Consider the following 27,688-nt stretch of genomic DNA (forward strand, 5'->3'; position numbering starts at 1 on the left):
ATTGACAAGTGTCTACGTACTGGTGAGTGAACATTACAAACCAAATAAATTAAATTAGCAAGTGAAGAAATGTATCGCGCAGAATTTTCACTTCGACCCCGACCTCGTTTATGTTGCTACAGGTTGTGTCATGCAAAGTCCTTGTAGTTATGATTCAAATGCATATTTAACTACTAGTAGAAAGTAGTTTTGATTTTCTTGGTTGGTGAAAACAAACCATAATCTCATTAATTCAAATGAACTTTAGTCCGTGACTTCACGATTTTCAAAAATGGCGGCACCCTATCTGAGGATGAATGCTATTTAAGTCAGTTTGCAAAATGAAAATTACTTTCTACTGGTAGTAAAATATGCATTTTATTGATGGACAATATGATTTTGCATGACACTGCTTATAACATACCAATTTCACTCTTGGAAGTAGGGTGGAGGTCAATATAATATTGCTTGTAATGTTAATTTAATGTCACTTCGACTCCCACCTTGCTTCCGTGGAAGAAGTTGTTATGTTACAAATAGTGTCATGCAAAATCCTTTTGTCCATGATTCAAATGCATATATAACTACTAGTAAATTGTATATGCACCTTTCCGGTATTTCCATATTATGAATACTCCAAATTTCAGAGGAGAATTTGAGGTATCTTTGTATCGAATAATTTGAAGTGCAGACGACGCAAGTGTGGTTTTAAAGGATGTATACTACGAAGAAGTAATGACAGCATTTTTCTTGAATAGAAGTATTGTCAAACGCTTTCTATCACTGTAACCTATTACTTAAATACAATCCAAGATAATAATATCTTGTAACAACTTCAATAACACTACCATTATTAAACCATTTTTTTTCAAACCGGGATAAACCGCCTCCATTCTCAAAAGCCACAATCTTAGTTTTATGCGTATCAGACAATTTCCATTCTGTACCTGCTACATACAGTGAATGCTAAGAATATCTATTTTAAATCACAGACTTCTCACACAGACTTTTCCCACCATGCCTATTGGTACATGTATTTGATATTTTTGTAACGACAACTTTAGTATCTCTAAGTGTATTTAGCTTTTTCACGCAGTCATCTCCTGGGAGGTATTCTGTAGTAACAATCTTCCCAGAACATATAATAAATAATAATAATAATAGTGGGTATTTGTAACTGCGCCTGTATCCGTGCATTCGATGCTCGCTCAAGGCGCTACAAAGAAAGGTGAAATGTATATTTAACATATATATTACGTTACTAAAAGTTAGAATTAAAAAAGGAAGAAAGATCTAAAAGAAGGCTATGGAGAAGTAATGGGTTTTCAGAAGGGACTTGAAAGAGTTCAGTGATTCGGCACATTTGATGTCAGCAGTCAGTGAATTCCAAATCAATGCAGCGGCGTAGGTAAAGGTCCTCTGACCATAGGAGACAAGTTTGACTTTGGGGACTGTAAGTAAATGCTGATTCTGGGATCTGAAACATCTTGCAGGGGTGTATAGTGTAAGAAGTTCGAATAGGTAATCTGGAGCTTGACCGTGGAGACATTCATATACAAGACACAATATTTTGATGTTCACACGGTACTTAAGAGGAAGCCAGTGTAGGAAAATGAGTGATGTGATCTCGCTTGGATTTTAGACATACAGTGCGGGCAGCAGCATTTTGAATTGTTTGGAGTTTGTGTAATTGCACAGAATTCAATCCAGCATGGAGGCTATTACAATAGTCAAGTCTAGAAAGGACAAGAGATCTCACTAAGGCATGGGCACAGTCTGTGGTGATGTATCGGCGGATTGAGCTTATGATTCTGAGGTGGTGATGGCAGACATTACGTAGATGGTTGATGTGTTCCTCTAGTGAGAGGTTAGAGTCTATGTACACTCCAAGGTCCTTGGCAACAGAGCAGGGTTGAATGACAGAGGAGGCTACCTTGACACCAGTGACTGATACTCCACGCAGTTGCCCATGGCTGCCTGCTATCAATAGTTCTGTCTTACTGGCATTGAGTTGAAGCATCCTAGATGTCATCCATCTCTATGTCAGACACACAGTCGTCCACAATCTGCAGGTCTGTCAAAAGTGAGCTCCGTCTCAAGATGGTAGTGAGCTGGGTGTCAACTGCATATCCATAGTGGCTGCAACCGTGCTTGTTTATAACTGCTAGTAGCGAGTTAACATAAAGCAGGAATAGAATCGGCCCAAGGACAGACATATCTGTTTGTATTCACCAAACAGATCTGCTTTCAGTGACTCTCTACTCTTTTCGTTGATGTCTGTATGTGCCCCAGCAAGCCTTTCTGCGGCATCCATAGCTAGTATTAATAGCTGCCCTGCATCCACTAGTTGTTCCACTATTCTCAGAACAGGGACAATACTCTGAGCCAGTATGTGTTGGGAAAATTGCAGTCTAAAGTCTCTGTGCCTGGTTGGGGGTTTTACGAGTTTCCATTTTTCAACAGGCACTCTAGGGGCCATGAGCAGAGCAACATTCTCTGGTTTGGGATATTTTGCTAGTAGTTTGTCAAGCTTGTTCATATGTGGAACCCCTGCCAACCCATCTTCAATGGATTTGGCTAGATCGTACCTAACAGGCGGTCCAGACACCTGCTTATTCCCCCAAACTTGTCAAATTCTGAAATTATAACGTCTTCATTATCTTCATGGTGTATTTCTTCCTGCATCTGACTGCTTTCCACGCATTGTTTGACAAGTGCGTCGAGAGGATCTTCCGAAATCCCCTCTTCCTGTGTTTCGCTATGGGCGCGGACATCTTTGCTTAGATTGACCGAACTCGGCTCGTCTAGACTATATCCGCCGTGACCCAGACTTATCGCTTGGCTGAGCTTTTCCAACACTGATCCACTTATCTGCACTGACCCGGCCTGTTTTGCCTGCTCAGCTAAAATGGCCTGCATTGTCATGTCTGAGGGTGATTCCTCGTCACTCACCCCTTCATAATAAACGTCACTGGGCGACGTATTAACAGATTTGCCAGTGTTTGTTTCAACGGAACCACTGTGCATAGTTTGTGATACCTCAGCAAGGTTTTCAAATAAAGTTGCCGCTACAGTGTTTCCAAGATATATCCAAGATACACACTCCTGGTCACTTTCCAATCCTTCTGACAAATCTCCAGCTCACTTTTCTTCTTGAACACAACGTATCTTGAAAAACAAAACTCTCAATTTTAAAACAACTGATGAAACGACTCACACGAACTGATGACTTAGCGCATGCGCACATCTCACGTGAGCATGATAGTACGGAATATGGAGGTGGAATTTATGTAAAATCTGAAAAAATGGGCTGAGCATACACCTATGTCTCCTATGGGACAATCAAATTCACTAGATAAAGCACCATTTGAACGAACCAAGGATTTTGCACTATTATACATAGACTGTAACATTTACGACTAAGACAATGTTCATATAATAACTTCCAAGGTAAATGTCTATGAACAGAATAGAACTCTTTCGAGAAATCAATAAAAGCTACATAGAATTTATCACCTTTGCGAGAAAAATAACGCTGGTTAATAGAATTCAAAACAAAACAATTGTCAGCCACTGGATATCCTTTTCGAAAACCTGACTAACACTTTTACTCAGAAATTTTACTCGGCACATCAACCCAGCATAATTGCTGATTTAGAGTGTACGTAAATATTTTGCTGGGAATGCTCAGAAGGCTTATTGCTGTAACCGGGAGTTACACTCTCGGTTTATAATGATGTTTTATTGTTAATTTAAATGTTAATTAAAATAATTTTGTACATTATAATTTACATGAGTTAGGAAGTGTATATGAATTTTGTTTTATAAATATAAAAGTAATTGTACATGAGGACAGGGAGCGCAGATAGTGAGGGATTTAGGTAATTAATTGATTGTCCGAACTCAGTTGACATCGGGCAGTATTACAGGCTTTGGGGTTATGTCTATATCAGTAAAGACAGAGTACGTTATCATGGGAAGGGCGGATACAAGCGGAAAATTGTTAAAATGGACAAGGGGTGATGTAGTTGGGTATTGGTAGGGCCAACTGACATGGGCAATGAGATTCAAATTGTGGTTCGTTTCATTTCTATAAGTAAATGACTTAAGAAGTAGGTGTAGAGGTGGACAAATAAACGGACAGTCCTGCGATGTGTCATGGTTTTACAATTGTAGGTTGATAGATTATAGACTTTCATGTTAGGGGGACTGGGATAAAACTAAGGGGAAAAGTTACATTCGGGGAGACGGTTTGCGGGGCTAAGTTAGACGGTCAGAGGTCGCTGCGCTCCCGAAGATTCAGGATTGCTTACAGTAGGTTTGTGAAGCACCTGAATAGTCTTCAATATAACCGTTGATGAAAACTATAATAAACCACTAGACGATCTACGAGAGACTTGGCTGTTTGTTCCTGTTTCGAAACCACTTGAACACGAAGCCCACACAAAGAACCGGGTTACATTGCTCCGTACGTGTCGACGGGTAGAAGTGTAACCTATCTTGTGAAAAGGGATTATTAGTTGTTAGACCATGTTTCTGGGAATATACCCTTTTCATACATAGTACTGAATATTATCTCTAGCTATGGAACGATTACTTGAGGGGAACGTTTAAGATATTCACTCAATATGTCATCAAGTCCCTGAAATTTGTTGTTCTTCAGAGCCTCGAGGCAGCGAATGGAACAGATTGACGCATATATACATGTCTGGCATGGTCATTCCATGCATGTTCTACAGGATTGGGTCTAGTGAACATTCCGGCCGGTTCCACACCCTGTTACTGAACATAAACAGTGACTCTGTGAGGTCTGGCATTATTGTCCATTAGAAGAGAATCATAACCATAATATCCATGCATGGCTTGCAAAAAAACGGATTAGCAATGGGGATCAACATTTCATCTCGATACTGCTTACCAGTCAAATTTTCATCAATAATGTGAAGCTGGGTTCATCCTGCAGCCATGATACCTACTCAGACCATGACTGACCCGCCACCAAACCTGTTGTGAAAGACAACAGCAGCACCTCTTCAGCAGAATATTCTCCTACGACCATCAGTTAAAACAAATTAAACAGATTTTCACCTGTCAAGAGCACGCTCGATCATTGACTGACCAACGATCATTCCAACGTCCATGACGACGTCAGCTCCACGTTAATTTAGCATGTCTGTGACGTTGCAGAAGTGGTGGACAGGCTGTTGGTCACCCTGAACGGACCCCATTGGCACGCAGTCGGCGTCGAGTAGTGTTCCTGTTTATCCCGGAACCATGAATATCGTAATATTCATCCTATATTCGAATCGTCACGAATCGGTTACGTAAACCGACGTTAACCATGTGCCTTTCGTTTCTTGCAATAGTTACTCTAGGTCGACTTGATCTTATTCCATATGTCCAAATGACACTTTGCTTCACATTCAAGTGATTTGCAGCTTATCGTTCACTGTGACCAGCTTGCATGAGACCAATTGCTTGACCCCTCTCCGCTGCCGTCAGGAAACGTCTCATTTTGTATCAGAAGTCATGATGTCAGACTGAGCCTAGAGTTGACATTTGTAGCCTAAACATATACATGGGAAGTCGCACTTTCACGGGCAATACAAGGTATTGACACTGTTCATGGAAGCAAATAATGTATCATAATGTCATTGATTTTAATGTATCATAGACGGTGTACACGTGTACCCGTTTCCAGCAACAAGGATGGAGAGTGACGCCAGGTGAATTGCATGTCATATCCTTTCATTGCATCTAGGATCGCCTGATGAAGGAATCGAATATACTCCGAAACGTCATATTACAGAATATGACATATGCACTATTTGTCATCAATGGACCTCGAAATCACCTCTGGAAATAGTGTCCTGAATGAACAGTGGAATTATTCAAATCTGGACTGAAGACATACCTGTTAGATAGATAGAAAGATAGATAGATTGTGCGCTATTTATATAGCGCACATATCCACGCACTAGTGCATGCTCAAGGCGTTGGTATGTTTTCCCTCGATCACCGGATGTCAATCTCAACAGCACATCGCATTTCAATCTCAACTCCCTGGGGAGTATACAACTCTTGCTACCACTAGGCGCACCTGTTCAAGAAAACATACAGTGGCTAGCACTTCATTCTCGATTTGTTCTGAGTGGGCTACTGTGCAGTACTTTTTTTACAGGAACTGGCGCTAAATCTGTCTGTGATAATGATGGAATGCCTTGCTCTGTGTAGCCTAGTAATGTGATGTGTACTAAATCAAACTGCAGGTATATTCAGCATTCAGCTAAAGGTTGTCATCTCCTCATACAATTGTGTTCTCAAGTGTGTGTTAATCACCTAAATGCGCGGGTTTGGGATATCATACGATTACTTTCTGAGAAAATATTCAAATTTCGTGGTACTGTAGTCATGCGACCTACTTACGAGCCACTTACGAGTGCACCATCCTTAGCTTCATCATCAGTTACCTTACTTGTCTGTAGAATGTATGTGGATGAATTACCATTGTGTCTGTTGACCCTTTTCACACACGATCGCGCTGCAAATACACTTTGTTATTTTCGGAGTGAATACATATCTGTTTCCGTTCTCTTGTTACGTCTGTACCACATATCTGTTCGCAGAGTCAATGGAGTCGCACAGATTTGGAAAATGGGACTACGCAGTGTTTGGAGTCATGGTGGCTGCCTCGGTGAGCATTGGTATATACCATGCCTTAGTCGGGAGACACGGGAGCCTGGACGAATACCTGCTGGCTGGAAGAAAACTGACCTACTTCCCCGTTGCGATGTCTTTATTGGCGAGTCTGACATCGACCATTACCATGCTTGGAGCATCGGCAGAAGCATATAACAATGGCATCATGTGGATTCTCAATGACATAGCACTTTGCTTGGGAAAACTTCTAGAAATGTACCTCCTGCTGGATCTACTGAAGAGACTGAACATATCAAGCCCATTCCAGGTGTCCACATTTTTACTGACGTTGAACACTCAGTCGATAGTTAACATCACAGTGTGTACTGTATTCAGTTTGATACGTTATATTTCCATCTCGTATTCCCGTATATACTCTCTTGAACCATGTGGATGTTATTTGGGTCAACGATTACCTAATCGTATTATGATCTAGGAGTAAATGGCGTCTACCTTGAGCATGGAAATAGATGTAATGACCCGAGTTTCTGCCTGGTTAATCTCTGTCTTTTCCACAGTTACGTTGGAAGTAGTGATCCCATCCCTGACTATCTTCGAAACGCAGTAATTCAAAACGATTCGCTTGGACTACCAGTAATGAGGTCAAATGTCGAAGACCCGGATTCTATTCCCCTCATGGATACAATGTTTGAAGCCCATTTATGGTGATATTACTTAAACACTTGTAAAAGCGTCGTAAAACCATACTCACAAACTCAATCTTTGCTGAATTTCACTTTCATTATCTTTAACACGAACAAGTGGCATGTCTTATAGTATAAAACAGGGATAATCTTTGATTGATGTTATGAAACTACGATGTCAGCGATATTAGTTAATATAATATAAATTTTACTATTCCGCATTCCATTCATAGGTAGATTCTGAGGTGGAATCCAATAGAAATGCGTCCTTAAATTCTCACTGAATCCAAACGGAATCTTTCATTGCACCCTGTCATATAAGAGGGCTAAAACACTGATATATTATTTGTAATAGTTAAAGGCATGACATGTGGTCAACAGTGTCTGTAAAATACGCTTCGAAGTATCATCACTAAAGTACCCATAGTACTTTATTTTGGTAACAGTCGAAAACAGATATTGTGACGTTAGTAATCTTTTCACTACTTTTGTAGATGCACACTTATACTGTCGGAATCCCATTGTTTGCAGTATATACAGGGTCGCTTCAAGTCCAGAGTACTTAGTCTCATCATGACGGGAGCGTCCTGCTTGGAGAATGTAAGATTCATGTGGACATAAAACGCTCGACGTCTAAGTGAAATATATTTACTGAATGTAACACGAACTCCCTGTAGAAGGGTAACCATTATTCGTAATACTATCATGGAATGGCATTCAAGATGTTTACCTAAACTTTCTGAGACCAGCGGAGTTTGTGAATTCACAACAAAACATCAAAGGATTTGCTGACATGTTTACAATGTCAGAAACAATGTCAGAGTTCCGTTCTGTCAACGCTGTGTGCCACTACCCTGTATGAAAAACTGGGGGGTAAAGCATTTCGCTAAGAATGAGGCTTCTGATGTAATTCCCTGTTTTGATTTATACCATGCGTTCCCGAACTATTTCAGGTGAATAAATGACTAGATTTAGCATATGTTAATGACGAGTGGCACCAGTGAGGCAGGATGCGCTCACCTTTCCGCGAACACCTGGCCCCATCACTATTTCATAGTGATTCACATGCTCTGTCTGGTTCCAACCCTATTGGTCTACAAACAACAACACACATATACGACAAAATGTTATGGATGTCAACTTCTTCTTTATTGCATACAGCATACAGCTGTAGAACTGATGAAACAATATCTGATGAGATAGTCAGAATTGTACAAAGCCCTTTAGCTTCACTGCCAAAGATATGGGACAGCCACATGTATAACTTGAAAAAATAATATACTCGCTTATAGCCATTCAATCCCTACAAAAGAGCTGTTGCTTTTCTTCTCTTTATGTATTTAACTTTTTTGCTTACATTTCAGGTCTTTTACATGAGCATCATCTTGTTTGGGCAAGCAATAGCACTGCAGGCTGGTAAAACGACTGAACACTACTCGTTCTGACATCGTTAATATTGAAAGCTGAAACACTGTATTCTTAACATCACACTTGTACCACTAACTACGCCAAACATATATTATGCTTCACCTTGCTCAAAACCATCGATATGCTATAAGTACACTCATACTATGTTATACCGCATTGTTTCGGTGGCTTGGTCCGGTTTGTACATTTTTATACACGGATCTGTGATGCTATTCATTTTCCTGACAGTAAGCTTAATACTTCGGCTAAAACCGTGTTAGGTTATATCTTCCTTGAATCAGTACTATGACCCAATACAAGCCCCTGCTGCATTTCTAGCATCTGAACCTTAGGCATCGATCTTAATATCTGCCTGTGCCACTCATGAATTCCTCTTTAAGACACATAGAAACTGCGTGACTTGTAAATAGTCATGCCTGAACCGTGATCTTTTTAAATAAAAAGGATTTCCAAGAACCGGATTATGGAGCCTGATTAAAGGAGAATATTAACGTAAAACAATTTTTGTTATATGGAAAAGCGCACCGTAAAGACCACTTTCCGTGTCAAAAATCGCAATAAAAACGTGAAAAACGACCTCGGATTTCCGCTCATAGCGGAAACACCCGACGGGTAATGAACAGAGACGGTATGACATGACATGACGTCAAATGTGACTATTGCCGGTGGCTTCCTCTTTGGTTATATTTGACAACTTGACAGTGACCATGGATTATGAAGCTATTATATATGTACCCGACGTTATGTTTTACCTGGAAGTTAGACCGTATCAGTACTAACTGATTTTACATCGATCAGGAGAAACTTCCAGTGAGAATGAAGAAGAAGAATCAATCGAAATGGAGGAGTCTTTTGACTAATACTAGTTCTCATTTAATTATTGTTTTTTAAAAAGAATTAGATTTGCTATCAGAATTGTGAAAACATGTATAATCAGTATAATCGCCAATGGCTGAGGAAATGGTGTAAATCCATCTGGGGTCCATGCAGGTAGCAAAGGTATTGTCATGGTCCCTAGTATGGTGATGTACCTTCAGTTGTTGGCGATCTACAGCCCGTATTTTGTTTTAACTCTCCACATGATTGTTGATTGTAACTGTGATATTCTAGTTGTTTTACAGTCCTTTGACGACAGGTTTTTATAATGTATACATATTTTATTTCAGTATCACAATTTTCTCGTCACGATATGGCTGAAATGTAGCCTATGTGACGTTGAATTTTAACTCACTCACTCGAAATGGTGGCACCAATTTGATTCCATTCAATGGTACGATGATTTTTTCCAGTTACCTGTGGATGCATGGAATCATCGAACAATGAAATGAGCCACCATTTCACCCGTCCTCCTAGTATAAAGACAGATATAGACAAGTTCATTCCGAGTCAGGAGCGCATTTCAACACCAGTCACACCTAAGACTATATTAAAGTACAGTGAAAACATATGTGTGTGTGAACTATAATACCATCATCTATGCAATTCATCAGTTAAAATTGTCTGACTGTTTTCGAATGGGTGGGTAAATGGGGTGAGACTGACGGGCAAGGGTCAGGGTGTGGATGGGGTCAATGTGTGTGAGTGTGTGTGTGTGTCTTTGTGTAATACCATTAACCTTTATTTCTGTATTATATTTGTTTAAGCAGTTTCAATGTTGAAGGAATGGAGGAGTGTTATGCAATATGGTATTATGTTCAGATGCGTAACTAGAAATAGTTTTATTTCTTTGGTAGTTTGGCCATGGCGACTTGACACGTGACAGGAAGAAAATATGTACATCTTCATGAAAAGGAAAACACATGTTTTATGAAAATTGCGACAGAATTTATCGTTTGGGTATTTTTTTGTACCGAGGACAGACAGACTTTTCTAATTATTTTGTTCCGACATGCGCGTACCTTTCACATACAAATAATAAATGGTACCTATCTTCGAGAACTCCTAGATTACAACAATCATACATAGTGCATATAGGAATGTTTCATTAGTACAATGTTTTTTCTCAGTAAATTAACTTTAAACTAATGCAATGCAATACGTAATTTACGGAATGTCACGAATCAAGGTGTTATCACTTAGTGCTGTAAGGCTGTAATAATGATTTGAAACTCGAGTAATTCCTCAAGGTTGTGGATGTACAAAGATACTCATGCCAAATCTGGGAATATAATTCACGGATTCTTTGTGCAAAAGTGCTGTTCAACATTTGTATTTTTCCTGCACATTGCTCTATTCAAACATATGAAAGACCAGTTGTGAAAAATAAGTGACGGACATCTAAAACCCATGTATGCTTACCATGTCTTTTATAGGAATAGATAACATTGGTGATCCACCCATTATTTGATGCACACTTGCAAACATTTCGAAATGATTTTAAGTATGTAGTTTGTGCCATTTCTATGCATCCATAATACATAGCACCCCCTTTATTCATGAAGTACCAATTGTTGTCTAGCTGTTGGCATTTTTTCACATCTTACAATCCATGCAATAAGTACCATTTTATTCTTACGTTCATTGGAATTCGTTTTGCTGTACCAAATCGTCTTTTAAAATACACGGCTTATGAGGTGTTAGTTTATGATAACATTCGAAGCAATAGCCCGTTTTATGTTTGATGGGTAAATTTGATTGATTTTCATTCTGATAAATAGGAAATTGTGTATTACGCTTTGTCAGACTCTGATAATGAGTACGGCCTCTTTAGGCATATGAGACACAATAACACAAGGATGATATTAAAATGGCACACCTGTAGTCAACACACATAGTATAACAACCATCAGACAGTGGCACGAACAACCGTCAAACACGCGCAGTTACGCATCTGAACATAATACCATATTGCATAACACTCCTCCATTCCTTCAACATTGAAACTGCTTAAACAAATATAATACAGAAATAAAGGTTAATGGTATTACACAAAGACACAGACACACACTTTGTGTGGTGGCTCTTTTCATTGTTCGATGATTCCATGCATCCGCAGGTAACTGAAAAAAGCATCGTACCATTTGCAAAAACGTCAGAAACAACACGACTTGTATTAATGGAGCGCTTGGTCTTTAGACGCTAGTCACATTTGACGTCACGAGCGGAAAGGTCGCGTGATTTCCAGCGGAATATGCATAACAGCCGAAGCTGAGATAACAGAAACTGTTTTCGCGATTAAGACGTAAATATTCATAATTTGTAAATGAAACTTTGGGTATATGTTTCTGATGACTTTATCTTTCACACGGGAAATTACTGAAATTCCCTCATATTCCCCTTTAATCGGCTTCTGACAAGAGATAAATGTAACCTTGAACCTATAATGCCAGCATGTGGCGACGACAAACTACATCTTTCACGATATTTTCCAGTGACAGGATTCTCCACATTGGGGTCAATCTTAGCGACGTCAGCGGCAGTTATTCTCTACACAACTATTGTAAGTTATTTTTGATCATTATCACAATCAAGCAATGCAATTCCCACTTTGTTTAGCGGAGTTGTAATCCTCTGAATTTCAAATGATCGGTTTGGATGTATAACTGACTGCATATTAGTTTTGCAGTTCTACTTAAGTTCTTGTGTTACTTCCTATTTGTACTTACATCTCAGAATCTGTTATAATCTGCACTTGTCAAGCTGTATCTGAGCGACTTTTGAATAATTAAGAAAATATAGGGCATGTATAATGTCACAGATAACTTGACCACTCACTCACTATTGTTCATCTCATCATACCTCATCAGGATTATTCGTTTCTTCGCAAAAATATTGACAGTTATGTGACATTGATTCATTTTTTAGCCACGCATATAATTTCGATAATACATCGACATCTCAGCTAGCCACTGATATAAATTAGCAAATGATGCTGAAATACATAATTGCTGAGATGTATTCAACAGACAGCCCCAAATCTCTCAGGCAAATTCTCTATCCTATTAGGTACCCGTGAACGGCCACCTCCTCGTGGTGGGTGTTGGGTAACGCCACCCCAGTTGTGGACCCGGGGGGATATTTGGTCCACCAACCGTTTGCCGTGGGTTGCGGCCCTGTGTCGGTGGAGGAAGGGATCCTGGTGGTTGAGGGCTTAGGAGCAGGACCATTGTTCCTATTGCTCATTGTTCCCGGTTCAACCAATTGGCTGGTCATGCCAAGCCCTGTGCATGGATTTTATGTAACTGCACAAAATTCTATTTGAAAATGTTTAAATTTTTGGTCTTGGCGCCCATGGTTCATAGAATATAGTTTGACTTGAATTTTGTTTACATGAACTTGGCCTAGAGTCTTATGCCCAGAAGGGAGTGGCTCATGGGCCAATCTGGTGGAAGTGTTAATCTTTATAATATTTCTGCTGGAGTGTATCATACGGGTGTCCTTGGTGCTGCAAGTTGGAGGCCCGCTTGTGTTTGGCATTGTCCTTGTGATGCTCCGTGGTGGGTGGGGAACTCGGATGATGAACCATGTAACCAACAAACATGGAATACCAAACCCCTTCCAAGAAAACAAAACGTCCACTGGATAATGAAGATGAGCAAAGACCTTTAATATCTGTAGAACATTGGCTACGATTTTAGTGCTTGAGACAAAACACCTCTCAAACTTAACCCTTTTGCAATATCTAAGGGTATTCAAGGCATAGTCGGTGCGGTTAAAAACGTCAGACGATTCCGATCAGGTTCTTTGCTGATAGAATGGAACAGGAAACAGCAATCTACCAACCTTATGCCAACAGTTTCGTTTGTCGGCATTCCTGTTTCAGTTAAAGCATATAGAACGCTCAATACCAGTAAAGGCATTGTACGAGATAGGGATCAGTTGTTTGCTGATATGACTGAAGCTGACATAGTGTTTGAGATGAGAGATCAAGACGTTATGTTTGTTAAATGGTTCTCGACACGAAGGAACTCACAAACATAACCAACGCCGTAACGTGGACTGCCCTAACATCAATCAAATCTGGTTACAGCAATATCAAAGTTGACAACTTTGTTCCAAGCCCATTAAAGTGTTTCAAATGTCAACGATTTGGCCATGGCGTCAATACGTGCACAAGATCTGTCACATGTGCTCACTGCGGTGAGCAAACTCATACAACGGAAGATTGTGACAATGAGGCTAAAAATGCACCAACTGTGCAGGGAGTCACCAATCATACTCCAAAGACTGTCCTGTCTTGAAACACCAAGCAGAAATAAATAAAATTAAATTTTCCAGAAACATCTGTTTTTCTGAAGCAAAGAAACTTGTTCAATCTAAGGAAGGCACGGAAACTTATGCGTCTGTAATCCTGAAAACCCCTGAAATAACCAACAAAGTCACAAACGTTATCTGTTGACTGCCAGACAGACTTGACCTGGTTGAACTTTGAAGCGCCTCAAATATATGCAAATGAACAATCAACTCAAACATCTGATTCACGCTCTGACATACAGACTCTTTCTGAAGGTCAATCATCATCTCTCACTCAGAAGAAGCCTCAAGCACAAAACCACAAATACCTCAAAGAAATGTGAGACAAAACAAATCAAGAAGTGAATCTTCGAACGGACATCAAAGTGATAGGATTTTTTCAAAGGGGTCAGATAATCCGATCCAACTATTTAATAGGTTTGGATCTCTTGAAAGAATGGATGTGGCTGAAAAGATCCCGCCACGGGCGCAAAGCGTACGCCCTGTAAAAATGTACGGGGTAGATCCCCAATCATACCTCCCAAAAGATAGCTTCTCAAAACAATATTATACAGTGGATTTGCCGAGGACTGAAGACCAACTTTAACGACTTACTACTATTGGTCCAGGGCATTAGTCCATCAGCTTTCTGTCTGCAAGAAACATATGTAAAGCAGACAGACAATTTCAGTTTGCGTCAGTTCAATGCATATCATTCTTTTTCTCCTCAGGGTGATAGGGCCACGGGAGGATCATCCATCCTTGTGAGGCATAGTGTACTCCAAAACCCTGATGTCCTTAAAACTAATCTTCAAGCCGTTGCAGTACAACTTACTTTCCATGTTACTTTTACTCTCCGCTCGCTATACATTCCACCATCTTCTGCTTTTCAGCAGGCTTATATCCAGACCCTTTACAATCAACTACCGAAACCCTGTATTATTATCGGTGATTTTAATGGCTACAACCCACTCTGGGGAGGTGCAACTATTAATGCTACAGGGAAAGTACTGGAGGGGTTTATTACAAATAAATGATTTATGCATATATAATGATTGTTCAAATACATATTTACACCCTGGCACAGGATATATGAAACTCCTTGCATTGACAAACTTAAACCTAATTTTTTCATTAATGTTCCTGATGCTATTAAATGTTTTTCTTATAAACTGAATGACATATCGGATCGGTGCATTCCAAAGTCCTCAGTAATTCTTCACATGGTTAGAGTGGAATGCAAACAGGCTCGCAAGGCACGGAAAAAGGCTGAACACTATTTCCGTCGTCATCCTATGGTTCATAACTTGAGCAAATGTAAAATCTTAAATGCTAAAACGCGGCGTACTTTTAAACAAAATAAACGTCAGTCTTGGCAAAACCATGTATCTAAAATCAATTCACGTACGCCAATTTCTAAGGTATGGAATATGATCCAGAAAATCAAAGGTAAGGGCTGTAGATCTACCATTAACCATCTCAAAGACGGAGACCAGTTATTAACTAATAAATCTGATATTGCTAATAAACTTGGTGAAACACTGGCACAACATTCTTCTTCCCCAAATTATGTACCTCAGTTCCAAAGGTATCAACAAAAGCAAGAAAATAAATCTATTAATTTCACTTCACATAACGGGAAAGATTATAACGAGGTATTTTCAATTCATGAGCTCCATACAGCTCTTGACCAGGCCCACGATACTGCTACAGGAGCTGATAACATACATTATCAACTTCTGAAGCACTTACCAGAATCTTGTTTAGAAACTCTTCTAAATATTTTTGATGATATTTGGACGTCGGGGAAATTTCCGTCATCATGGCGAGATGCTATAGTAGTCCCAATACCTAAACCTGGACGTGACCATACCGATCCTTCAAATTATCGCCCAATTTCTCTCACAAGCTGCGTTTGTAAAACCATGGAACGCATGGTAAACAATAGACTAGTTTGGTACTTAGAAACCAATAACCTCATAACAGATATTCAGTGTGGCTTTCGTAAAAACAGAAGTACCATTGATCACTTGGTGCGTTTGGAGTCTTTTGTCAAAAACGCTATGATTGATAAACAACATGCAGTGTCTATCTTTTTTCGATTTACAAAAGGCATATGACACTACATGGAAATACGTCATTTTAAAAGATTTACATGACTATGGATTGCGAGACCGATTGCCTCAATTTATATCAGAGTTTGTAAATGACAAGCAGTTTCAAGTCCGAGTGGGTTCTACCAAGTCTGATCATTATAATCAGGATCAGGGTGTTCCACAAGGGAGTATTTTCTGTTACTTTATTTAGCATTAAAATCACAAGTTTATCCAAAGTTTTAAATGATTCGATTGACGGATCACTTTTTGTGGATGATTTTAATATTTCTTGTCGTAGTAATAATACTATTGAGAGGCAACTGCAGATGTGTTTAAACAAAATTAATAAATTGTGTCTTGAGAACGGTTCCAGATTTTCTAAATCGAAAACTAATTGTATACATTTCTGTAGACGATATAAACGACAGAAAGATCCTGAACTGTTTCTAAATGGCACCGCTATTAAAGTGTAAAAGAGGCCAAGTTCTTGGGATTGATGTTTGACTCGCATTTTACGTTTCTCCCCATATCAAATGCCTGAAGGCACTTGACTTGTTGAAAGTCATTTCTTAATGTAAGTGGGGAGGGGGCTACCCTCCTACAACTTTAACGATCATTGGTCCGTTCGAAACTTGATTACGACTGCATCGTATATGGTGGAGCCTGCAAAAGCAACCTTAAACTTCTTGATTCTGTCCCCCACCAAGGCCTAAGACTTTGTCTTGGGTCTTTCTGGACTTCCCCTATTGACAGTCATTACGTTGAGGTCGATGAACCATCTCTAATACAACGTCGTATCAAATTATCCTTACAGTACATTACCAAATTATACTCTAACGAATCTAACCCTGAATATAACTGTGTGTTCAATCAACTTTATGGGGATTTGTACAAGACATCTTTTCTTCTTCCACCTCTAGGACACAGAATTAAACCCTTTCTTTCTTCGGCCGGCATTGAGCTGGAAAACATAGCTCCCTCTCGTCTTCTTTCTTCTCCTCCACAAGTCGACCTAACGTTAACTTCATTTAAAAAAATCAGAAACTAATGAATTACAATATAAACAAGAATATAATCAATTACAAAGTAAATATTGCAATTACAAACCCTTATTTACAGATGGTTCGAAGGACGGTGGTGCAGTAGCTTATGGATCGAGAACAATATCTTCTAGAATTCCAGATAACGCTCCATTTTTACTGCAGACGCAAATGCCATATTAACAGCTCTTAAATATATTCAAAGACACCTTAAGCGTAAACATTATATTATCTATTAAGACTCTTTTTCTTGCCTTCAGGCGATTAAAAATATTTCTTGTAAACATCCACTTTTAATAGAAATTATTGAACTGTATAATGATCTTGCTACTGGCCAATACGACATCGTATTTTGTTTGTTGGTTACCCAGCCACGTGGGCATTTCTGGGAACACACTGGCTGACCTTGCTGCTAAAGCAGCACTCAACAAATCTGTGACACCACTTCTTATTCCATACAGTGATTAAAAAGCTACCGTTAGGTCTTACATCTGTGATATGATGCAGAAGAGGTGGGACACTCAAGTAGGTATAAATAAACTACATGAAATAAAACCGTATATTGGTTACACCTACTTGGGCTGTCAGTCCAGATTTGAAGAAGTTATTTTAAGGCGATGTCGTATTGGCCATACTAGATATACTCATTCAACAAAATACATGAAATAAAACCCTACATTGGTTACACCTACTTGGCTTGTTAGTCCAGATTTGAAGAGGTCATCATGCGATGTCGTATTGACCACACACGATATACACATGAATATTTGCTTGAAGGTGAAGATCCTCCATTGTGTATCCTTGGTGATGAAAGAATCACAGTCAAGCATATTTTGCTTGACTGTGTTGAATACTCCATCACAAGGGAGAACAATAAATCAAGAACTATGAAGGATCTTTTAGTAATGTTAGTTATCATTTAATCATTGCGTTCTTAAAGGAATTAGACCTGTTACATGACTTTTTTATGATTGAAAGTTGGATTAGCACCTAAGATTGTAAGTGGCTGTATTTTCGAAAGGGATTGAAGTACCGTAAAATTATTGTCCTCCTGAGAGGGTACGTAAGTATCCAAACAGTTGAAGTCAGATTTAATTTTCCACTTTTTAGCCGTAGAATATGTGTCATTTTAAATTGTGCCTAATTTTGCATACAGTCGCCAGCAGCCGAGGGGATGGTGTAAAGCCAGGTAGGGACCATGCAGGTAGCAAAGGCACTCAAGTCCCCATGGTCCCTAGTATGGTTATCTACCTTCGGCTGTTGGCGATCTATGGCCTGTTTTTATATTGTACTGTCCAAATAGTGATACTATTATTTTTTCAGTTTCCACGCTAGTTTTAAATACTAACTGTGATAATCTAGTGGTTTTACTGTCCTTCGTCAACAGGTTCTCCATAATATGCACATATATATGGTTTTTAATGTCACGTATGTTCTCGTCACGATATATTGATGCAATATTGCCGATGTGACGTTAAATATTAACTCACTCACTCACTCTATCCTATTATACAGAGGAAACGATTGATACGAAGTTCAATATTTATTGCCAGTGACAAAAAAAACAAGGTTTTGGATAATTAATTATTTCCTAAAGAGGAGGACGCCGCGTTAAACAACAAAGAAACAAATCACAAAGAGTATCTCTTACGGGCGTATGTTGTTAAGGGTGCTTAGCGTTAACGCATTTACGTCACATCGGCAATTTTTCAACCATATCGTCTAGATTATGAAAGGATGTTTCGTTTACATTGTTATCTATTATATACATATTATGTCGGAAGGGTGGCCTGAAAGCGGTGATATGGACAGATGTTCTACAGTACATCATTATGGTTGCTGGGATACTTGCGGTAATGATAAAGGTGAGAAGCATTGCACACACTTTCACATTATGCAGTAACATGTAATAACATCAAGCATTCATAGAACATACATTTTTAAGTCCCGTGTACATCCAGTAGTCCTTTCTTACATTGTTTATGAGGATAGCTTAGTGTCATTTAGTGTGTGGCATCAAAGGCCCGGATTTCTAACCCCAAATGTTTATAAAGTATGAAACCCATTTCAGATGCTCCTCTTCCTATTGTGACGTTGCTTTACTGGAATATTGTCACCTACGTGTGTTATTAGATTGTAATGAATACTTGAATTCAATGCAACAGGGAACCATCGAGGTAGGAGGAGTGCAGGAGATATGGAACAGGGTACTTTCTGGAGGAAGACTTGTGTTCATGTGCGTATTGGTTGTAATGAAGGGAGACTTTGTGCTGAGCAATATTCCTCCACAAATGTTGGGTATACATTCGGGCATGCGATCTCCATCACAGTTTATAGAACACTGTGCGAACATTTATGAGAAGATATTAATTACAAGGTTGCAACATAGCCTTATGGAGCTCAGAACATATTTAATGGACGACTTGCATGGGGCATTTCTGAATTGGAAGTTTCAGTGACAAAATGTGGCCAATTCCATACATGTAGCGCAGTACTGTGTTCCCGTGTCGTTGTCTTTTTGTCCGAGGAACAACGTGATTATTTTTACATGTATTTGAGATTTGTCCATTTTTATGGAGCGTCAAAACACCACCACACTGCATAATCTTTCAAGCATAGTTTTGAAATGAAAATAATGAAAACAATTGCTGACCCTTCCCCCTCCACCTACTTCATGTGTACAAGATTGCTAAGCTCCGACCTCTCCAGAACAAACTGGGTGACAACCTAAGCTCGTGTTTTCAGATTTGACCCTGACCCCACGATCAGACATACCGTGTGGAACTTGGGTGTTGCCAGAGTATTTACTGGACTGGGGTTAGTTTTCAAACCCGCCTATCTACAGCGCGTTGCCGCCTCGAAGTCACTCACTGAAGCAAGGAGGTATCTGCACGTCTTTTCAAAAGCAAAATTTTCATGACAAAATTCACAGTATATCATCGTAAGTTGAGTCGGTGGTTAAAAATGCACAAGGGTTCCGTACAGTTCATTTTCCATCCACTCAGATCATTTTCAAGACCATTTTTCCTTTTGCAACTTTACGAAATCTGTTTCAGTGGAAAGTCGACACTGATGGTGACGTTTTGTGTGTACCAACTGAAACTAATAAATATTGTAGGGTCAGTAAAAAGGTATCACATCATAGTTTTAAGTTTCATCAAATCGTCAACTGCATTAGATCAGAACACAAAGGCGTCCACTGATGCGTACATATAGTGTATGTTATGCTTGAAATCTGTTTTGAATGATGATCATGTTGGATAACATGACTGATCTGTATATCTTCTTTCAACTGAATTAGGTACCACAACAACTAAGTTTTTCTGTTTAAGAGCGATGGTGTTTGGGATAATCTGCACCCCTATATTTGGAGCCCTTTGCATCATAAGTGGTCTTGTGGCATATGGTTACTATGACTACAAGAGATGCGACCCTATAGCGTCCAATCAGATCGACAATATGAATCAGGTACGACAACGATTTGTAATAACTCGTAAACGGGTACCATTTGATTCATGTATATATGCCTTGTAAATATATAAAGTAAAGCAGATACGTTCTTGAAAGCTTGTGAAACGTAACAAATTGTTGAAGTGTTACAATCGGTTCTGTTGAGATTCAGAAGAGACCAGTGGTGAGGATGTTGCACTTAGATGCTCTTTAGGATCAGATGGCCCCTTGAGGACCATTTAAATAACTACAGTTAAAAATTGATAGGTGTTGTCAGTCATCAAACAAAAACTTCAAGAAGTTACACGAGTTCAAGAAAACTGTGCTGAGCAACACATTTTACCTTTACCCTCCTTTGCCTGAATTTACTCTCTTTCACAGGTATTACCTTTCTTGACAATAGACATTTTCCGGAACCTGCCAGGAATGTCGGGACTATTTCTGGCAGCGCTGTACAGTGGGTCACTCAGGTCAGTTTATTCACATAAATTTGAAGATTAATTAGTTATTTGCACAATGTCTCCATAGGCATATCAAACTATGGCGTACACATGTTGAATCTATCTTTCCACAAAGCTCATCGCTTGACACAAATTAACAGCAACTAGATATTGAGAAGCCATAAACTTTGTTTGTTTGCAAGTATTTACAAGTTAGGAAAGATAATCAATTGTGGAATGTGTGTTCACATATCATAAATATCTATAGATAACAGAATGTGCAAAGTGTACAGCCACATTTATGTGTATTTAACTTGACAGTGATAAAGTTCACTATTTATATTTTTCAGTTCTTTATCATCAGGACTCTCTGCCCTTGCGAATATAACATGGGAGGAGTTTGTAAGACTGCGTTTTCCTGATATGTTAGAGTCTAAACAAATCACAGTCGCCAAAGTTTCAGGTATGACAGAGGACAACGGTTTCTTTATTCAATAGCTTGCACTGGTCCGTGAAGATACGGGTTAGAACTGGTCTTCAGCAACCCAAAGGCGACTAATGAATAGGATCGGGTGCTCAGCATCGGTGTCCTGTTTGACACGCCATCGTATCCCATTTGCGTGGATCGATGCTAATCGTATACGATGTCATCATACCGTATGGTAACAATCAAATGGATAGTTTGGTTCACACTCGACTGGTTTACGAACATCATCATACCGCTGTGATATACGCCCCTGATAAAGTCCAAATTGAACAATCAGGGCCAACTTGCACAAAGCAATCTTAGCGCTACAATGATTGTAACTCCCATTCTCCAACACAGGCTTAAGATAATTGTAGCACTAAGATCGCTTTGTGCAAGTGGACCCTGGTCTGCTTCTTATGAATGTGGAAAGGGTGTTCTCGCTCCGGTATACAGTACCAGGTAGACTGACAGACAGACATTCATTCTATTCCCATTTTATCCGACAGCGCCTCAGTTGTATATATGCAGACATCAATGCCAGGATATGGTGTTTGTTTTATCAAAATAATGGAGACCTGAATCTCTTTGGAAGTTTGTAATAACTGTCAATTGTATTCACAGATACTTATCAGAAATATTCATATCCAAATATTATGACACTCACTTTAACATCGTGATAAATTTGGATTACACCCATATGTTTATATGTATATTAGTGACTAGGTGTTTGTCCTGGAACTGTTTCCACGAAGATGAATCACTCTGTGGGGTTGTCTTTTCAGTGATCGCGTGGGGGATCGTGACGTGTTGTGTTGCGATATGTATGTCATCACTGAAATCCATCGGCCTAATCCAGGTGATAACAAACAATTGGAATAAGTTTTGCATTAACATTTGTCAGTAAATAATTCAGTCGCCTTTCTCGTCAGTGCATTAGTTGGATGATCCATCCAGTTCATGCCTTTACACTATGTGATACGAGCGTCTGGCCATTATATGTGTCTGGACACAATCGGTTATACTTGAATTTCTCATCTACAGACCCCTGAAGGTCCCGGGGTAGAATAGGCCTTCAGCAACCTGTGCTTGCTCAAAAAGGCGACTATGCTTGTCGTAACAGGCGACTAACGGGATCGGGTGGTCAGGCTCGCTGACTTGTTGACACGTCATCGGTTCCCAGTTGCGCAGTTCGATGCCCATGTTGTTGATCACTGGACTGTCTGGTCCAGACTCGATTATTTCCAGACCGCCGCCATATAGCTGGAATATTGCTGAGTGCGGCGTAAAACTGAACTCACTACATGGTTGTCTTTTATGTATTTGGCTCCATCTTTGTTTCAGCTGTACTACTGTGCCACCGGAATCATAGGGGGGCCCATGTTCAGCCTGTACTACCTCGGGGCCCTGTTCCCCTTTGTCAACACACGAGTATGTATACATTGCACATACCTCAAACTTTAGGGACATTATTTTGAACAGTGCCTATTTTAGTCAGTGATAATCGATTACTCCGCTTTTAGACACATGGCGACGGACACCGGAAATGGGCTTCACACATTGTAACCGTGTGGAGAAATCGAACCCATGTTTCGTCGTGCCGAGCGAACTCCTTAACCTTCAGGCTACCTACCGCACCACTGTGAAGAGAGAAAAGTTCAAATATGACATCTTAAGGAGCATGTTGGGGAATTCCTTTCCTATTTTAAAATTTCTCAAGTTCAATGTGTGTTACATTAGACATCCAGTATTTACTTAGCTTGTAAATCAAACCATACAAACATCATTCGTGTTAACATAAACACAAGAAATATTTTATTTTCTCTTTCTTGGACACATATCTGTTCCCACAGTATGTTTGGTGTATCAACGAAGTTAACACTCGGGTCGTAACGTTTAGAAATTACAAAGCGTTCCACTGTTCATTTTTCGGCCATATGCTGTCAATATCGTACAACAGAGGTTTGGTAAATGGCAGTGGTGAATTTGGATAAAGAGCAAGATCACTGTAAGAATGATTAGATATAAACATGCTGGACGCAGGATGCTTCATCACACTTGCCTGCATATACATTACATACACACACACACACACTCACACACACGCACGAACACACAATTATGGCATCGATTCTGCCTAAGCAACTACACTCGTCATAAAGTAGGGGAACCTGAAATTTGAAGTACGATAGAAAGAAAACCCAATGAGGAACGTTCCAGTGAGATTCATTATGCATTATGCAGCATCATTTCACGTCATCGCCACACGCGAATACAATGCATGGGGAGCACATGCACAACGTGGGAGCCTCATTATGAATCTTGACGTTTTTCAGGCAGGTCTATAAATCACCGTAGACCATTTTTTTCCGATAATTTTCTTGTATCTGTGCATGGTCAGGGTTTTCACCTTCAAATCACTCGCTATTGACTGAAAATTGTAAACCTGAAATTGTCATACTCCAGTCGCCTAACAAAGGGGATAACTGAACGAACTGCTTTGCTTTGACTGAAATTCATGTGGTGATACCTTCTCAAAACAACCATTATTATTGTATCAAAATTGATTCAATCCCATATATCTCCCAATTGAAAGTACAGTTCCCCTACTATTGTTAAGGGTATGTCATGCAGTGCATTGAGGTATCAGTTTCCCTTTACCCAAATTTACATTTTGCAACGGGTTTTCCATGAGTAGTATGAAGAGAATATTGGCGTGTTGAAGGAAGGTCTGGTGTCAAGAGATAAACAATATAACACTCGAAAGTTTTCATTTTTATCAGAACGTATAAGAAGCTTTTACCATACACTTGGTAAATATGAATTTTTTCAAAGGCATTTAGAAGTTGGTGAGGTAATACTTCTTGCCCCTTCGTCACTTTCAGTGTCCGATTGTCAGGTGACGAAGGGGCAAAAATCAGTGAGTGAGTGAGTGAGTTTAGTTTTACGCCGCACTCAGCAATATTACAACTATATGGCGGCGGTCTGTAAATAATCGAGTCTGGACCAGACAATCCAGTGATCAACAACATGAGCATCGATCTGCGCAATTGGGAACCGATGACATGAGTCAACCAAGTCAGCGAGCCTGACCACCCGATCCCGTTAGTCGCCTGTTACGACAAGCATAGTCGCCGTTTATGGCAAGCATGGGTTGCTGAAGGCCTATTCTACCCAGGGACCTTCACGGGTCGGCAAGAATCAGCCTTGAAACGTCGTGTTAAAAGAATTAAAGAAGTTGTCATCCATAATAGCGTCTTGTATTACTTGGTAAATATGTTTATTGGGTCGGGACACAATGTTTAGTAACCAGTCTCTCCATCTCTCTTTCGTTAGAGCGCCATTGCTGCGCTCCTGGTTGGGATCAGCTGCCTGGCATGGCTGGTGGTGGGTGCCACTGTTTCCCCGGGAGTGAGGCAGACACCTCCTCTGCCCCCTGCCCCTACAGATCACTGCCCGAGAGTCAACCTCACTCTGCAATACACCATGACAACACCAAACTCAACTCTATATACTGGGTAACATTTGGAACACCTTCCTATCTTAATGCTATGATGTTAAATGTCTTCTAGATTTTATATCTGAAAGGCTTTCAACTTGCATCAAAAGAACATATTAATATTAATCGATGTATTTATATATTTATTATGAACTATGATTATTAGGGTTTTTTAAAATATAAATATCATATTTGTTGTGTAGAAAAGAGGTCCCCACTTTGAATGTTTACATCCCATGCGATTTGTCCATAACCATCCTCATTCAAAGGTTTTCTTCTTTCTACCAGTTCAGGTCTCAGCTCCTTCTACAGTCTCTCCTACACACTTTACTATATGTTTGGGTTCCTCATCGTGCTGGTGGTTGGCGTTGCCCTAAGTCTGGCCACAGGTAAATGTAGTGATCATTTGTTCATAGAACATATTGGATTTATCGTAAATCTGCTACCACGTGCGTCAGTATGGACACATGATTTTCTACAGACGTTGATGTTTCAGGTGGAAACAAGGATGGAGTTAACCCTATCTACGTGAGAAGGGTCTGCTGGAGGCGCGAGCAGGAAGTGGAACATGTGATGGTCAGTATCATGGACCAGCGCACAAGGAGGTTCTTTAGCACGGAATTATCGTTTCGTGAAATGGCTAGCATATACTCTAAGTACACATACAACAACACTAAGTGAATGATTCACTGATTCAATATGACAATGAACGTACACAGCTCATAAGAAAGGTTTGGTTTTGACTTGTGGGCTGCCGTGGATCATAATTCATGTAGACAAGAAGTTTACATGATCTCCATGACACGATATTGGTGACGTTCAGATGTATAAATTCGCTTTAAAGCGTTTTTTACTGACACTATTTCAATGTCAAATGTGTTCTCGTCACAAGGTATGGCTGAAATATTCACACTCACTCACTCACGCACTCACGCACGCACTCACGTACTCACTCAAGCATTTTTTCATCATCAGGCTTGGGTATTGCCTTAGAGTTTATGGTACAGTAATCAGTCAAAACATACATTTACTGAAAGTGTGGCCCTTTTGCGCTGTGACGGTACATTGCAATGGCCACTTGTTCTGACATGAGCCACAAATTTGACTTAAGTCATGTTGTTGTTGCTTTATTTTTGTGCAAATGTTTGTGTTTTCTGTTATGTGGAGGTTCACTCATGTTCGATGGAATCGAGTTTGGAAAGTTCATAATAGGCGTTGTGGCTAAACCTCGTACAGCACCACTCACTCTGACACGTGGAGTGGTGGCGTGACCTAGTGGTGAAAAAGGTTGCTCGTCACGCTGAATGCCTGGTTCGATTCCCAATGTGTGAAGTCCATTTCTGGCCTCACTCGCTTTGATATTTTTGGAATAATTTTGCTAAAGGCGACATGAAACTAAACTCACTCAGCCATTTTTGCATGTTGGGATCAGTGTAAAGTAGTCATTCATCTTTCCCACTGATAATGAACATGATGATAATCATGCCGAGAAATAGGTAATTCATCCAATATCGAAACATCTAGCTCGTGTCCTAGCCTGCTCTGTCCTGACCTTTCCACCAGTAAGCACGTCTGGGATACTACTGGCAGGCGTAAATATCCAAACAATCTCAACTTATAAAAAAGAAATTTAAGCACGCATACACACAAAGAGGGAGGTCCTCTTCAACCTATGTCTAATTGTAAGATTCGAGAAATTCATTGATTGATCATGTTGTGTCTGTGAAATCTGTGCAAGGCGTGGAGCTTTGCACGTACTTTTCGGAACTGGTTCATCTTGTCCAAAATGATTTAAAAGTTTTATGTATGAATGACATGTTGCCAGTATACACTGTCCTGCTATCAAATCCTTAAAGATACAAAGATAAATGTGATGTTACATTTTGTTGCAGACTGAAGAAAGGCTAACCCACACAGATATCCCAAACGATGACAGGCAACAAACAGAAGTCTTCATTAGGAATTAAGTAATACTATAATGATTCCGGAGACTAACCACGTACACTAGAATAATGATATTTTAATACACAAGAAAACGATACTTTCAGTTTTTGCAGGTGAGGTTAACTGACTTCTTTGATGAGTATTTTAGGAGTTGGGTTCATGAGGAATTATGCCAGTTTTATAAATATACAACCTCTTTTATTCTATAAAGGCAACCATTCGACATAGAGTCTAATGTCGTTATCATGCGAGTGATACATGAGACACATGAATGCTATTGAAAGTAATTTGGAATGAATTTTCACATGAGTTAATACTAGTTTACTATTTTGTACTCATAATTCACCTACGACCAATCAAAATGAAGACAATATTTAGTTTTCACTTTTGTAAGCTGTATTTATGAATAAACTAATATTTGATTTAACAAACACGAGCCATTCACATGTTCCATTCTTCAAGCAAAGTTTCTCTGCTATAAATAGCTATCAGCAAAGAGAAAGAGTGTAATGTAATATATTTAGTGAATTGCTAGTGAATATGCTTATAGTTTCGTTTAAAGAAAGGACTTTCCCCTAACTGTATACTGAAAAAGATGTCGTAAGGATGGATTTGAATTCAAGGTAGACACTCAGCTGGCTAGAGACAAATATGGACAGCGTTGAAGGTGTACAGAGACCGGACAGGACACTTTACATTTGGTATAGACATATGAACACAAAGTGCTACCATCTGGCATACAGTTCTATTCAAAATCACCCGACGAGAGATCATTTAGCCTGAACAGCTAGTCTTTTCATCCAGATGTTGATCACTAGCTTGGAGAAACAG

General features: G+C 39.6%; 1 protein-coding gene across 1 annotated transcript; it reads left to right on the plus strand.

Moving 5' to 3' along the window:
- Positions 1-6,610: 6,610 nt before the first annotated feature.
- Positions 6,611-26,907, plus strand: LOC137291568 (sodium-coupled monocarboxylate transporter 2-like). The gene is made up of 16 exons (XM_067822947.1): positions 6,611-6,946; positions 7,854-7,922; positions 8,687-8,738; positions 12,122-12,189; positions 18,843-18,923; positions 19,224-19,294; positions 19,804-19,941; positions 20,391-20,526; positions 20,890-20,978; positions 21,299-21,411; positions 22,200-22,273; positions 22,759-22,845; positions 24,751-24,932; positions 25,202-25,302; positions 25,410-25,489; positions 26,806-26,907. Exons 1-16 carry the CDS (start codon positions 6,611-6,613, stop codon positions 26,878-26,880), a joined length of 1,752 nt encoding a protein of 583 aa, XP_067679048.1. The 3' UTR covers positions 26,881-26,907.
- Positions 26,908-27,688: the final 781 nt, after the last annotated feature.

Source organism: Haliotis asinina, chromosome 7 (genome assembly GCF_037392515.1).
Source record: "Haliotis asinina isolate JCU_RB_2024 chromosome 7, JCU_Hal_asi_v2, whole genome shotgun sequence".
Taxonomy (NCBI): domain Eukaryota; kingdom Metazoa; phylum Mollusca; class Gastropoda; order Lepetellida; family Haliotidae; genus Haliotis; species Haliotis asinina.

Bases quoted from the DNA above. Each gene is read 5' to 3' on its own strand.
- LOC137291568 (XM_067822947.1), top strand. From the start codon at position 6,611: ATGGAGTCGCACAGATTTGGAAAATGGGACTACGCAGTGTTTGGAGTC. The intron at 21,412-22,199 runs GTATGACAGAGG...TTGTCTTTTCAG, and splicing joins CACAGTCGCCAAAGTTTCAG to TGATCGCGTGGGGGATCGTG. The intron at 24,933-25,201 runs GTAACATTTGGA...TCTTTCTACCAG, and splicing joins AACTCAACTCTATATACTGG to TTCAGGTCTCAGCTCCTTCT.